This window comes from Danio aesculapii, chromosome 12 (assembly GCF_903798145.1).
Source record: "Danio aesculapii chromosome 12, fDanAes4.1, whole genome shotgun sequence".
NCBI classification, from domain to species: Eukaryota; Metazoa; Chordata; class Actinopteri; order Cypriniformes; family Danionidae; genus Danio; species Danio aesculapii.
The window spans coordinates 36,820,838-36,835,843 of NC_079446.1; the positions used below are offsets into that span (position 1 = coordinate 36,820,838).

At 35.0% G+C, this 15,006-nt stretch overlaps 1 protein-coding gene across 1 annotated transcript in view; it reads left to right on the forward strand.

The window, feature by feature from the left end:
- Window positions 1-11,034, forward strand: part of ndst2b (N-deacetylase/N-sulfotransferase (heparan glucosaminyl) 2b) — a 145,856-nt gene extending 134,822 nt beyond the window's left edge. Inside the window, exons 12-15 of the mRNA XM_056469843.1 lie at window positions 435-605; window positions 3,408-3,517; window positions 6,239-6,341; window positions 7,431-11,034. Of these exons, the coding sequence (XP_056325818.1) occupies window positions 435-605; window positions 3,408-3,517; window positions 6,239-6,341; window positions 7,431-7,556 (510 nt within the window). The 3' untranslated portion in view covers window positions 7,557-11,034. The remainder of the gene's footprint in view (window positions 1-434; window positions 606-3,407; window positions 3,518-6,238; window positions 6,342-7,430) is intronic.
- The last annotated feature ends 3,972 nt before the right edge of the window (window positions 11,035-15,006 follow it).

Sequence of the window (15,006 nt, forward strand, 5' to 3'; positions counted from 1 at the left end):
GACAAGAAACCAGACAAAACAAAGTAAGAAAAGCATTGTTTTGCATTGTGATTATTCAGTCGCTGTCCTGAATACTATTGGACTCCCCAGAAAACCGTGAAATAGTGCTATTTAAACCATCTTGTGAAAATCTATTCATATCGCAATATTTATCGCAGAAAAATAATCGCAATAACAGATTTTTCTTATATCGTGCAGCTCCTATTTGCAATGATTTATTGTATCTTTAAACTCATTGTAGTTGTCCGGAATGTTTGAACTTTTTTCATGCAATTCCACCGGACACATGCATTTTCTGTGATATAAAACGGCAGATTTCAGAATCTACAACTTCCACTGAGAAATACGCGACTTATTTCACATACTACCCAAGTAGCAGCACGTGAGCTGAAAATGACAACGGTTTAATCCCACTGCCGTCTCTCTGTCTCCAGCATCAGAGGGCTCATCAGGACCCCGTGGCTCTGAATCACACATTTGATGAAGTGGTCTCTGCTGCTCCGTCATCTCCTGCAGGCCTGCTGTCTCTGCACCGCCGCTGCCTGCAGCCTGGAGCCTACAGCAGCCATCTGGAGCGCTGGCTACACCACTACCAGCCCAGCCAGGTGTGTGTGTACACTACTTCAATTGCTATTACTCCACTGTTGTGCATACAATAGATCTGTGTGTCTTCAAAGAGTTTTTGACATCCTATGATTGATGCAGAGAGTTTAAAACATGCCAAAACAGACAATATATAAGCAGCACACACAGCACCAATAAAAGCTGACCTTTTGTGTTAACCTTAATTTTACACTTATTTCCTAAAGCGAAGTATCCGCGGGGTCTTACAAAGAATTTAAAGTTGGTAAATCAATTTTATTTTAATGAATTTTAAAATGTAACTTATTCTTGAAACGGCAAAGTTTAATTTTCAGCAGGAATTACTTTAATGTCTCAGTCTTTCATGTTGTAAACAGAAGAGCTGCCTAATAGTTTTTGAAAAACTGAACACTTATTTTCATGATCCTTATTACTGAACGCACTGTAAAAGCATCTATTCGATTAATAATAATATACAATTTACATTGTTATACAATTTACATTTCAGATACTTTTGCTGAGTAAATGTTTTTATTTAAATGTTTATTTTTATTTAATTTATTTTCTTTAAAGCAAAACAACAACAATTGAATGTAAAAAGAAGGTGCTTAATTTCTTTGGATTCAAAAGATGATATTGATTTACAGGATATTTCCAGGTTTTGTATTAAAATAGTTTTAAATGTGAATTTGAGCTCGATTTTAGCTTATTTTAATGCCTTGTCTTCTTTTAAATCATTTTAAGTTGTTTTAAACCCTCAGTGGTTGAGAATCACTGTTTACATTTTTTTTTAACAACCCAGGCTCATTGCAAATATGTCCCTCAGCCTACACTTTTGTGAAATGTATAATATGTTACTCAGGTACATTTTGTTAAACATTTCAGATGATAAATCCACTAGAGGGTGCTGTCTACATTTTTGTGAGTTTAAAATGTGTTAATTTGGGTGCATTTTGTTGTACGTTTGAAACACACTTATACACATCCACTAAAAGGCATATACTGTAGATCACTCAGCAACCCACTGATCTAAACCCTTAAACCCAACCAATAGTGTTTTCAAAAGCAAACAGGAGAGAAAAGTGCACCACAGCCACACAGTTTCACCTTGATTTTATATTGCTTTCTTTTTTCTTGGAACCATTTTTCACTGGACTCAAACCCGTGCACTCTGCATAACCATACAAAGTGAGCTACCGAGCAGGGGTATGCGTTTCTGAAAACCATCGTTAGCCAACCAAGGTCGCAAGTTCCGTCATTACAAACATAGTTTGTTGATTTGGCATTTCCCAAATCCACCGTTCCAACAAACATTCGCAAACTGCGTCACAAATTTGTACACTTGCAACTACAAGTCAAGAGCTGTAGTTAGAAGCCGAGTTCCTGGCTGTCTTTTATTCCCAGTTATCCTCCCCTATGACCTATTCATTTAGAACATTCTAAACATTTAAACTCTTGGGTGTAATTTGCTTTTTAAAGTTTTTGCAGTTCAGTTTTAGCGATCTTCATATTGACAATTGTGCTCCCTTCACAGTGCACTTTGAAAACATTTATGTCATTTACAGTATGTCACAGCCATGGCTCATGACGAAAGCTATAGGTGACCTATTGTTTAAAAGCAGATATTACGTTAAGTCTCCGAAGCTTGTGAAAACAAAAATATATAGCATACGTTAATGGTTTTAATTTATAGTAGGCTATTTATTAAGAAATGTATCTGTATATGACATGGGCCTGTTGGTTAGAAGATTTCTGCAGTGGTTTGAATGTGTCCAATTGAAAAGTAGACTTTTTAAAATTTCTTAATAAATAGCCAACTGTACATTAGGCCTACAACCATTAACGGTTTATTTGATCTATATATGAGATTAAAATACGTGTTAGCTTAGTGATTTTATATGGAATAGTCTCAATAATATTTGTAAAGGAAACATACATGGGTCTTATATGTGTCGTTTACATACATTTCAATTAATTGGAAAATGAGTGCATGTTTTTATCAAAATTAATATTGGATAATTTTAAAATGTGTGTGCTTGTAAAACAATATAAATTGCACAAAAAATTATGGTTTTTTTTTCTAAAGACGTTGTCACTCCACCCCGTTTCGAGCATTATTATGGACATTTTACGTTATAACTAGCGTGGTTCAAACGATGGATCTGTGACAGAGAAACTACAGTTGTTGGGAAACACTCATCACTACATCGTTCTTTTCCCAAACAATACTATGATAGTTGTTTGGGAAGCACACCCCAGAATAACTACATCAGAAAAGCTGCAATTAGATAAGCGAGGTTGTTGTTGTTGACAATATGTCTCTGTAAATGCTAAGGAACAATAGTTGTTTACACCATTTTACCTCAAAACCGCAGTTCAACCTATTGGTTTCACAAAAATGTAGACTGAACCACGCATTTCCAATGTGCCTGTTTTGGTTTTTTATTATGTTAAGAAAAAAAAAAAACACTAAAAACCTAGTAATGAATGCACACACACATACACAAAATGTTTCCAAATCATTTCACAGCTCATTGACAGACAGCAGCAGACACCACATTGGGTTTTGCAGGATCTGAGTGTTACCTTAGTCTGTGTCTGATGGCATCTGTCAGAGCTTGTTTTTGCCAATTAAACATGCTGAATTGGCGCATGTCTGGTGCTGTAATGTCTATAAAGTGCTGTGCTGTAAACTGGTGATGGTCTGTGTGTGCATTGTGAATTGGGCTTTAGTGTACCTGCACTGGTTCCGAATTGTCCTATAATGTGAGCAGGTGTGTTGAGTTGTTTCAGTGTGTGTAATGTGTGTTTTATGGTGCGAGCAGCTGCTGATTGTGGATGGTGTGCAGCTGCGCTCCGGTCCTGCTCAGGTGATGGATGGGATTCAGAAGTTCCTGGGAGTCACACCGTACTTCAACTACACACAGGCTCTGACGTATGAGATCTAGTTACTGAAATATCTTTACATTCACAGGAAGTGTAGTTCAAAACTTATAGTTCCACCTATAAAGGCTAATGTTTAACACAAATTTGAACAAATCTATTTCATTTAATTTAGATTTCAAAAAAAAAAAAAAAGAAAAGTTGTTAAAGGGATAGTTCACTTAAAAATGAATCTTCTGTTATGGTTTACTTGTTTCAAACCTTTGAGTTTCTCTCTTGTATTGAACATAAAAATTAATCTGTTTTAAAGAAAGTTGGAAACCCGTAACCATTAACTTCCTTCGTTTTTGCCATATTTGGAAGTCAATGGTTACAGATTTTCAGCATTTTTCAAAGTATCTTCTTTTGTGTTCAATGAAATTCTGCCAAATGTTCACGGTCATAGACTGAAATATAATAAGGCTCATAGTTCAAAACTCACACTTTCACTTGCAAAGACGTAGTGTAGATTTTTTTAAAAAGATACACTTGTTCAAGGGGTAGTTCACCCAAAAATGAATATTCTGTTACAGTTTACTTGTTTCAAACCTTCATGTATTTCTTTCTTCTATTAAAAACAAAATGAATCTATTTTGAAAAAAGTTGGAAACCTGTTACTATTAACTTCCATAGTATGTGTTTTTCCTTTTTGGAAGTCAGTGGTTACAGGTTTTCAGCATTCTTCAAATTATCTTCTTTTGTGTTCCATGGAATCAAAAATGTATCAAAAGTATCGCAGATCAAAAAAATATGAAACTCATAGTTCAAAACTCGTAGTTCCACTTTTAAAGGCTATTTTATTTCATGTAGAAAAAGATTACACTTGTTAAAGGGATAGTTCACCCCAAAATGAACATTCTGTCATTGTTTACTTATCCTTGTTTCAAACCTTTAAGAGTTTATTTCTTCTGTTAAACACAAAATTTATTTGGATTGAAGGAAGTTGGAAACCTGTAACCTTTAACTTCCATAGTATATGTTTTTCCTATTTGGAAGTCAGTGGTTACAGATTTTCAGCATTCTTTAAAATATCTTTTTTTGAGTTCTAAGGGATCAAAATCCCACCAAATGTATAGTGGTCTCAGATTGAAATATAATAAGCGTAAATCAAATAATTGACATTGCATGTAAAATTATAACGTGCAAAAGCAAAAACTAACTGCAGAATAAGAAAGAGGTCATGTAATCAAAAAATGAAAATGCGTTTAGAATTGCATTGCATAAAACTGAAACCTGAATTCAAAGTTTTCCTAATTGCAAACAAAGTCAGTTTTCCCGCTGATATTTGAATGTTTTGTGTGCTTTACAGTCCTTCGCTCTTGTTCCCACATTCTGTGCTTGCGTTTTGAAAGATGCAATTCATTTAAATCACGGGCAGGCTTCAGTGTCATCATTGGTGCACTAGTTGAGATTGACAGTCGCTCCTCTAGCCAATCAGACGAAGGTAGAGCGGACATCACTTGACCTCGTTGTTTCTTATTTGGCATTTAGTTTTTGCTTTTGCGCATTGTGCTTTTAAACATGGTGTCAATTTTTTTGATTCACACTTATTTTTCGATTAAATTTTTTAAGGATTTTGATCCTATATAGATCAACAGAAAAAGAAACTCTGAAAGGTATGAGGGAGAGTAAATAGTGAGTAGATTTTCATTTTTGGTTGAGCTATCCCTTTAAAATGTTATATTTATTTTGTTAGAAAATAACACGCAAAGTAGCTAAGAAATGATGCTTGAGATTTTGTCAAAACTTATTTAAAGGGACAGTACGCTCCAAAATAAAAATGTGGTCTTAAAGGGTTAGTAAAAAAAAATGCTCATAGTAAACACGGAATATAAAGACAAAGTCATTTTTACTAACCATTTACTAACTATTGAGCTACGTATCCAAGATTCCATTTTTCTTCAGTAAAACATTAAAGGCAATTCAGTAAATTCAAGTTTGTTTGTTTTTTTTTTTTGTCATTTTGAGTCAAAAAGCATATAGTATATACCAGTGTTTCCCAACCCTGTTCCTGGAGGCACACCAACAGTACATATTTTGGATGTCTCCCTTTTCTGACCCATTAACTTCAGGTGTTGGAGTCTCTTCTGATGTTATGATAAGTTGATTCAGGTGTGTTTGATTAGGGAGAGGTTGAAAATGTGGACTGTTGGTGTGCCTTCAGGAACAGGGTTGGGAAACACTGGTATATACAGTAGGTAAAAGTAAATGAATAAACATGGCTCCTAATGATACAGGACTTATGAAGCCTCATTAATATGAACATTATTTAAAACATTATGCAAATGGTTCTGAAGATGTTTATGATGACCGAAGAACTTCCAGTCACACAATGATGTATATCAGACATTGTGAATCTGTAAAAAGGTTTCTTTCACACACTGATCTTTTTGCTTCATATTACCTCAAGGTATTATCAGTAATAATAATATCAGCATGTTTGTTTGAAACTCAAGCTGACTTTTAGCAGCAATTGATGAAATATCAAGCTACAAAAACAAATCTTCTTTAATGTTCTACTGAAGAAAAAGTCAACCACATCTTAACCTGGGAGAAACTACTGCATTTCTTTTCTTAAAATTCAGGGTCAGTGTGTGGTTATTTTACAGCCACTTGTTGTTTTGTAATATAATGTCGTTACATGAATGCATCTTCATTCTTTTAATGCAGTAATGTTATTCCTTTCATTTTTTTTATTATTATTATAGAAGTAACCTCTGCTCTCTCTTTAAAGGTTTGATGAGAGTAAAGGTTTCTGGTGTCAGAAACTAGAGGCAGGACGCTCTCGCTGTCTAGGAAAAAGCAAAGGAAGGAAATATCCCGACATGAGCCTTGAGGTACTCGCTTCTCAGCATCAGATCTCCAGATATGAATACTGGAACTGAACTAAAATAGAAAACGCATTTCAGATATAGCAAGTGAAATTTTAGTCATCTTTTCCTCTCTGTAATTAGTAGCACATTTGAGAAAGCTGTTTGAATCTCTATGTTGAGTTTTTGAAATCAGAGAAAATAAAATGAAGCTCAAACTGAACTGTAGCTGATCAGAGTTTGTTGCAGCATTGTCACATCATTTTCTTCAATGAGCAGTCTGAACACTAAAACAAGTTTCTCCTGGGTGATTACAACATTTATTTAATCTATTTTTCGGTTTTATCATTTTTTTATTTTTACGATACATTTTAGGAATTCAGTTTCTGTCACTGAAGAGAAAAGATAAATCATTAAAAAGTCAGCACATAAATAGGATTTAGTATCTTTACTTTTTAAAAGTTTTGACTTTTAGAACTTTTTTATCTCATAGTTTGAAGTCATAAAATGTTTGATAAATTTCATTGATCGTAATCTCAAAGAAATACGAATTATTAGATTTATCTGAGATTTTGACTTTTTATTTGTATCATGATCTTTTTGTCTCATAATTTATATTGTTATCATTTTGTCTTTAGCTCATAATTATGACTTTTATATATTTTTTCATCCTTTTGACTTCTACAATTCTGACTTTCTTTCTCGTAATTTTTGGCTGTCCTAATTTCACAGTATGTCTTTATCTCAATTTTTATTGTTAAAATTTACTTTTTATCTCAAAATTATTACTCTTATTGTTATTTTAAATCCTTTTATTGCCATCTTCATTTTATAAAAAAAAACATTTTTTACCATCTTATGTTTATTTTAAATCAGTTTTTTTCACTTTGAATATGAAGTCAAAACGTATGGAGGATGATAATTTCTGCTTTTTAATCTACAATTTTTGACTCAATGTTGACTTTATTTATTAGAATTATGGCATCCATATTTAATTTTCTGCATCATTTTGACTCAGAACTGAGATAACTAAAACTATGATTTATAAAAGCATGATTTAGATTTGTATATGAGCATCTAACTCGCATTTTAATTTAATTTTTTCCTATCTCACAGTCCAGGGCATTTCTGTCTGAGTATTACCGTGAGCAGAACGTGGAGTTACTCAGGATGCTGAAACGTCTGGGTCAACCTCTGCCCGTCTGGCTCAGAGACGAACTGCACAATGCCAGCTGGAGCTGAAAAACACCAACAGTACAGCAGAAGACGCACAGCAGAACCACGCTGCTCCTCACAGGAGAACTCAAGGCTTGTGTGTGGCAGGAGCCAAAAGAGGACCGACTCGCTCGCCCTCCATAATCCACACGGCCCGATGGCGCTGTCATAGTCTGAACGAAGCCCTCAGAGTCAGACGAGATGCTTCTCAGCCAATGTTCATGGAAACACGGATATGGAAATGGGAACGACCTCATTAAAAAGACTTCCAGAGTCCATTATGAAACGGCTGTTTTAAATGCAAATATAGTCTTCTAGGAAGAGAAAGAGCGTCGCACTGAACCTCTAGGAGATTGAGGACATTTTGTGGAAATACCCTTGAAAGCGAGGGACTGTGAGAGGATTATTTAAATTCTATTCTCGAAAAATCTTTAACTCTGCCAAGCAGGGAAGTATTTAAATGTCTCATAAATGTCAGCCATCTTGCTGCCTTTCCCAAAACATTTGTTGTTGAAGTGATTTCCGATTGCAGTCGACAAACTTTGTGAAGACCAAGAAGCTATAAGGAGTATAAGATCATACATGTAGCATAGCACACTGTTTTATTTATTAGATTTTTGTATTGTATGAACCAGGCTAATGTTTCTTTATTTATGGGATAGTTCACCCAAAAATGAATATTTACTTACCATTTACTCAACCTAAAGTAGTTATAAACCTTTAAGAGTTTCCATTTTCTGTTGAACACAAAAGATATTTAAAAAATGTTAGAACTCTGTAACCATTGACTACCATAGTAGAAAAACAAAAGAAGATATTTTAAAAAATGTTAGAACTCTGTAACCATTGACTACCATGGAGGAAAAACAAACAACACAAAAGAAGATATTTAAAAAAATGTTAGAACTCTGTAACCATTGACTACCATAGTAGAAAAACAAACAACACAAAAGAAGATATTTTAAAAAATGTTAGAACTCTGTAACCATTGACTACCATGGAGGAAAAACAAACAACACAAAAGAAGATATTTAAAAAAATGTTAGAACTCTGTAACCATTGACTACCATGGAGGAAAAACAAACAACACAAAAGAAGATATTTTAAAAAATGTTAGAACTCTGTAACCATTGACTACCATGGAGGAAAAACAAACAACACAAAAGAAGATATTTAAAAAAAAAAATATTAGGACTGTAACCATTGTCATCCATAGTAAGAAAAATAAACAACATCACAGACGATATTTAAAAATAAATGTAAGAACTGTTTTTCCTACTATTGTAGTCAATGATTACAAACCCAACACAAAAGAAGATATTTAAAAAAATGTTAGAACTCTGTAACCATTGACTGCCATAGTAGGAAAAGAAAATACTAAGTGAATAATTACAGGTTTTTGACATTTTTCAAAATATCTTCTCTTGTGAAGATATAAAGAACCACAAACAGGTTTGAGACATGTAAAGGGTGATTAAATAACACACAATTGTCAGTTTTAGGCGAGCTATCCTGTTTAAAGTCAACGTTTTGACTAGCTACACTACTGTTCAAAGGTTAGAGGTCAGTAAGATTTAATAGTCTTTTATGCTATTGTATTTTCTCTTAAGTGATTATCCTTTGTGCACAGACTCCTGAGCTTGTACACAACAGTCAGAAGCACAAGTTTATTCACATGAGTATCAAACATCGGGAATACATGATATGTCAGTCTTCAATTTTTGTATGTTTTATTTCTTTTAAATACTGTAGGTTGCAGCATCCAGGACAAGCACAAGAGTCACTTTGATGAACAAGACAAAATGTGCATCCTCCATTTTCACTCAAAAAACTACTTTCTGAAAACTAGCCGAATCAACACAATTCTTGAATTTTTATGCTTACTTAAATGTATAACACAATAAATTAATTTGTGTTAGGACAACATGAAGGAATTGTGTAGAAGCCAGAATTTTTTTTTTTTTTTGTTTTTACACCATTGGTTGTAAACGATGTCTGCTTGTGTATTTGCTGGGTGCTTCAAATTGCTGTAAATGCGCTCCGGACAATTTGCAGACTGTGGATTGAAAGTAATTATGTACAATTTCTGGCATACATAAGACTTCAATGTATCATCAGGTAGTAAAGGTGTTCATGTTGTTTTACCAGTTTAATGCAGTGGCCGAGAGTTTTCCACACTGTTAGTGAAGAAAATACATGCAAAGAAAACACCTTCGATCAATCAGTGTGAAGATGCGCATTCACAATGCAATCAAATACAAAAATTCAGCAAAAAGCGCACCAAAATGATTTCAATTTGAATAGTTTTACTGGTTTGTTCTCAATTAACTTACTGTTTTGGCTGCATTGTGAATATTTGCACTATACTTTTGTTTTTGGGTTTAAGGTTTTCTGTTTGTGTGTGAGTTTTCTTCAAATGCAAGATGTTAAACTCTTTCGGCCACTTTTTTTTTTTTTTGCACTCTCAAGTGCTGATAGCACTTATATGCATTTTATGATTGGCTAAAGACCACGGTTTCAGCGATTACTGTGCTCCTTGTGAAAAAGTCACCTATATGGTTTAATGATAAGAATATTAAAGGAATTGTTCACCCAATAACAAACATTTACTCTCAATTTAAAAGTGATTTCCAAACTTTTGAGAGCTTCATTTATTTCTGTTGCAATTAAAAACCGATGACTTCCATAGTAGGAAAAACAAAAACTATTCAAGTTACAGGTTTCCAGCATTCTTCAAAATATCTTCTTTCAAGAGTTCCCACTTAGATATGCTTGGCGTATAAAGCAGGTTTGGCATGCTGTCCCGGGAGAGAACCCTGAGCTCGGAGATATTTGAGCCCAGGGCTCCCGCCCGGTCGATAAGCATATCAGGAGATCCGAGATCAGGTAGGTCTCGAGAGCTCCTCCGTTAGAAAAGGGAGGAGATGGGGTGGAAGGGGGGATTCTTCCAAATGAAGATAGAACAGTAGGGATAAAATGATCCATTTATAGTAAACTAGGATCACTCTGATTGGATTATTACTGATTACAAATGAGTGGCCAGACGTGCTCAATCATATCACGTGCTCCTCTCGAAATTAGTTTATGAAACTTCACTTTGTGTCCAACAAAATCAAACAGGTTTAGAACAAGTGAGTAAATGATGATGGCTGAACAATCCCTCAAATGTGTTTTTGCTGGAAAACCAAAATCGTGCTGACCTCAAACCTTTGAACACTATTGTACGTAATTAGTGCAGATCCAAAGCGAATGTTTTTATATGTGCCAAACTAAAGTGCACCTGGAAAACTGTTCATCTTTGTTTTGTTTATTTGCTGAAGTATGGTATGCTGCAGATCTGTACTTATGAGTGAATGTGCATTGTGTGTGTGAAGCAACAGTTGGGTACAAAAAAAAAAAATATATATATATATATATTTCACAGTAATGTGATCCCAAGTCGTGTCTGGTGTTGAATTGAAATACACACATACTGGGAAATAAAAGCAGAGAATGGACACACACACTGGCGTATCTGGCTTCTCTCTTCATCTAAGTGTAAAGTAAGGTGAACTGGCGGGGGTGAGTATCTTATCTCTGTTCCTGCAGTCTGCTTTATCAGATGAGAGGAAGAGTAGAGAGAGAGTTTGATTAATCACTGCCCAGAGAAAGCAGAGAGCCGGAGAGCTTTGGGGCCCGACTGCAGGAAACAAAGCCCTTAAATAAGACTTGCTCAGGTCCGCTGGGAGCCGCCGCTGCAGACAGTACAGTGTGTGCTGGAGGGGAGAGGAAGGAAAATAAATGGTGTGAACTCTGAAGTGCCTATGCATCTGATTGCAGAGCCACACTATTGATGCGGCAAATAATGCTTGAAATAATAAAGTATTACTTGTGGGGCCTTTGCTAAGCAAAGCTTTACAGTTTTATATATGCTTTTCATATGCTTCATGATGCAGTGCACAAATTATGGGAGCAACTTCCATTAAACAGGCAACAACTGTCGGTATATTAGTTTGAAGATTGCAAAAATACATTTGCAAAAACTGGTAGATGAGGTGATGTTATTATTGTCTTGCCTCAACCATTGAGAATTAAATGTAAGCCATTGCACTTTATTTTACGGTATTGTGTTATATATGATGTAAACTACATGGATTAGTTTAGGTGTAAAAGCTAGTTACCCAGGTTATGTAATTACTATCAGTGTTTCCTCTAGGATTTTTTTCCAGCTGTGGTGGCAGGCCTTTTACATTACTTCAGTCTACCCTACACTTCCAACCATCTACAGTTGCACTCAGAATTATTAGTTTAATAATTCTGATCACAACTGTATGTGCAAGAAGTTGGCTATTTACGAAATGTCACAGAGATACGTTTAAATTACATTATCATTTCATTATTAGGTCATTTATGTAAAGAGTATGTCTACAACATTTATTAGATTTGCTAAGAATTTTTATGAATGGCTCCAGTAGACCTACAGAACGTCATTGACACATCTTGTCAAGTAAAATGACCATTAACTCCGGCAAGATAAAGTATTGGTATGCAGAACCATAGACCTTTATCTATAAATAAAGTGTAATTCTGGGAACTGTGTTCATGAAGTGAGTTTCATCATGTAATCTATCATAACTCAGGCCCGTAGCCAGTCCAGTGAAAGAGGTGGTTCTTTTTTTCTCAAAAAGTGGACCTTTTTGCAGTTACTCACTGTCACTTTTTAGCTGGATTAGCTTGTCAGATGGTTGTCATAACCACACTTTTTGATGTACCAAACAAATTCCTGAAGATTTAGAAAAAAAAAAAAAACATGTTAAATACACATGTATTACCTCATATATTATTAGAAAAAAATAGAATCTGTTAAAGTTAAATTAAAAACTACAAACTGACCAGTACATTTAACTTTCCTCAGTCTGAATTTGGCCCTTTGAATAATAAATAAAAAACAAACAAACATAATAACGATAATAATAGAGATTCACTATTTTTCTAGACTTTCTTGTAAAAAAAAAAAAAGTACTTTTGAAAACTCATGGACAACAACAATAGCCAAATTAGTGTTCAAATTAGTTTTAATATGAGCCACTTTTGGTGCTTCACGCCTTTTTATTGGTCATTTTTTGTTTCAAGAATAAGCTCCAAGATCTTTAATAAAAGTTACCTGTACTCTATATTAAACAACATTACAGTTGGTCAGTTGTGAAAGATGACCTCACTTCCGTCAGATTCTTATGTTTTCTTGCTCAGCTGGATGTTGGACAAAAATATTTGTTTGCATTGTCCAAAACTGATTAGCTAAAGTCACACTAATGGCCCGTTTTCACTGAGTGGTACGGTACTGTTCGGTTTGGTACGCTTTGAACAACAGCCTTTTGAACTTAAAGCCTTTTTCGATGGGTTATTTTCCCTATTTATGATGGCATATTAGTCAAAATAGGACAAATGAGCTCATGTACAAATTTTGGACTATTGTCAGTGAGCGCTGGGTCTTTCAAACCACCCGAACCCCCTGGCTACCGGCCGGTAACTGATTGCTACATCATATTCGCGCAGCCCTATCAGGCACTGTCAGTCAGTCAGCTATTGTAATCTTAAAGGGTTAAACAAATAACGCACAGCGCTACCACAATTACAGAAAGGTTTGCTCTATTATAATTCACTTACCTTTTAATACGTTTTGGTTCGACTAGAACTTGCTATAAAAATAACAGCAACAACTAAATGTTTTGAATGAGAAGCTGTAATGTAGCTGTGGCGGGAATCAATTTGGTTATGGCGCCCCGCCATGGCAGAATGTAGCGGAAACGATGACACTATAATGAGAATGTGAAACAACTGCAAAATAAAAGTCCTAGCCTACACAAGCTTATAAAGTACTTACTGTATATATAATGAATTGACTAGCGCGTAATAAAAACTGGTAACATTTACAAGGTTGCATTGGTTAATGCATTTAGCTACTAACATGAACAAACACTGTACAATAGGCCTACATTTACTACAGAATTTGTTCATGTTAGTTAACAAAAAAAAAAAAAAAAAAAAAAAAAAAAAAAAAAAAAAAAAAAAAATCGAGGTTGTTTATTGTTAGTTTATGTTAACTCACGGTACATTAACTACTATTAAGAAGCATGAATTTGGATGTCAATAATGCATTAGTAAATGTTGAACTATGATTAATAAATGCTGGACAAGTGTTATTCATACAGTACTTTGTTCATGTTAGCTAATACATTTACATTTAGTCATTTAGCAGACGCTTTTATCCAAAGCGACTTACAAATGAGGACAAGGAAGCAATTTACACAACTATAAGAGCAGCAGTGAACAAGTGCTATAGACAAGTTTCAGGTGTGTAAAGTCTAAGAAGCAAAACATTAGTAATGTTTTTTTTTTTTTTTTTGAGAGAGAGAGTACAGTTAGTGGTATAGCCAGAGAGGCAGTTACAGATTAGGAAGGAAAGTGAAGACTAAATAGTTGAGTTTTTAGTCGTTTCTTGAAGACAGCAAGTGACTCTGCTGTTCTGATGTAGTTAGTGAGTTCATTCCACCAACTGGGCAGATTGAATGTGAGAGTTCAGGAAAGTGATTTCTTCCCTCTTAGGGATGGAACAACAAGGCGACGTTCATTCACAGAACGCAAGTTTCTGGAGGGCACATAAATCTGCAGAAGTGAGAGCAGATAAGAAGGAGCAAAGCCAGAGGTCGCTTTGTTAACATCAGAGCTTTGAATTTGATGCGAGCAGCAACTGGCAGCCAGTGCAAACGGGTGAGTAGCGGAGTGACGTGCTCTTTTGGGTTCATCAAAGACCACTCGTGCTGCTGCGTTCTGAAGCAGCTGAAGAGGTTTGATGGAATTAGCTGGAAGCCCGGCTAGTAGAGAGTTGCAATAATCCAGTTTGGAGAGAACAAGAGCTTGAACAATGAGTTGAGCTGTATGTTCAGATAGGAAGGGTCGGACCTTTCTGATGTTATAGAGTGTGAATCTGCAAGATCGAGCAGTTCTACAAATGTGGTCAGAGAAGTTTAGTTGGTCATCAATCGTTACTCCAAGGCTTTTTACCATTTTGGATGCAGTAACGGTTGCCCATTCATCTGGATTGAAAAGTTATGGTGTAGAGTCGGGTTGGCAGAAACTTCAAGCATTCCCGTTTTCGCGAGGTTATGCTGAAGATGATGATCTTTCATCCAGTGTGAAATGTCTGATACATTAACTATGAAACATAGTAAAGGGTGACAAAAAAAAAGATATAAAAATGTACTAGTCCCAACTGGAACGCAGATTCAAAGTTGACATCTTAAAAAAAATGTTACTACTACTGAAATAAGCTAATTTGTCTGTTGAATAAGTAGAATCTATTCAATAGCTCTGTTAAAACAAAGTACCAGTATTGAATCACTGAATATACCAATAGCTAAATGAGCAGGCTATTCTTTTGTAAAGGTGCTACTAGCTTGTGAATAATATTAGCACAATGTTAAAGTCTATGAAGAAA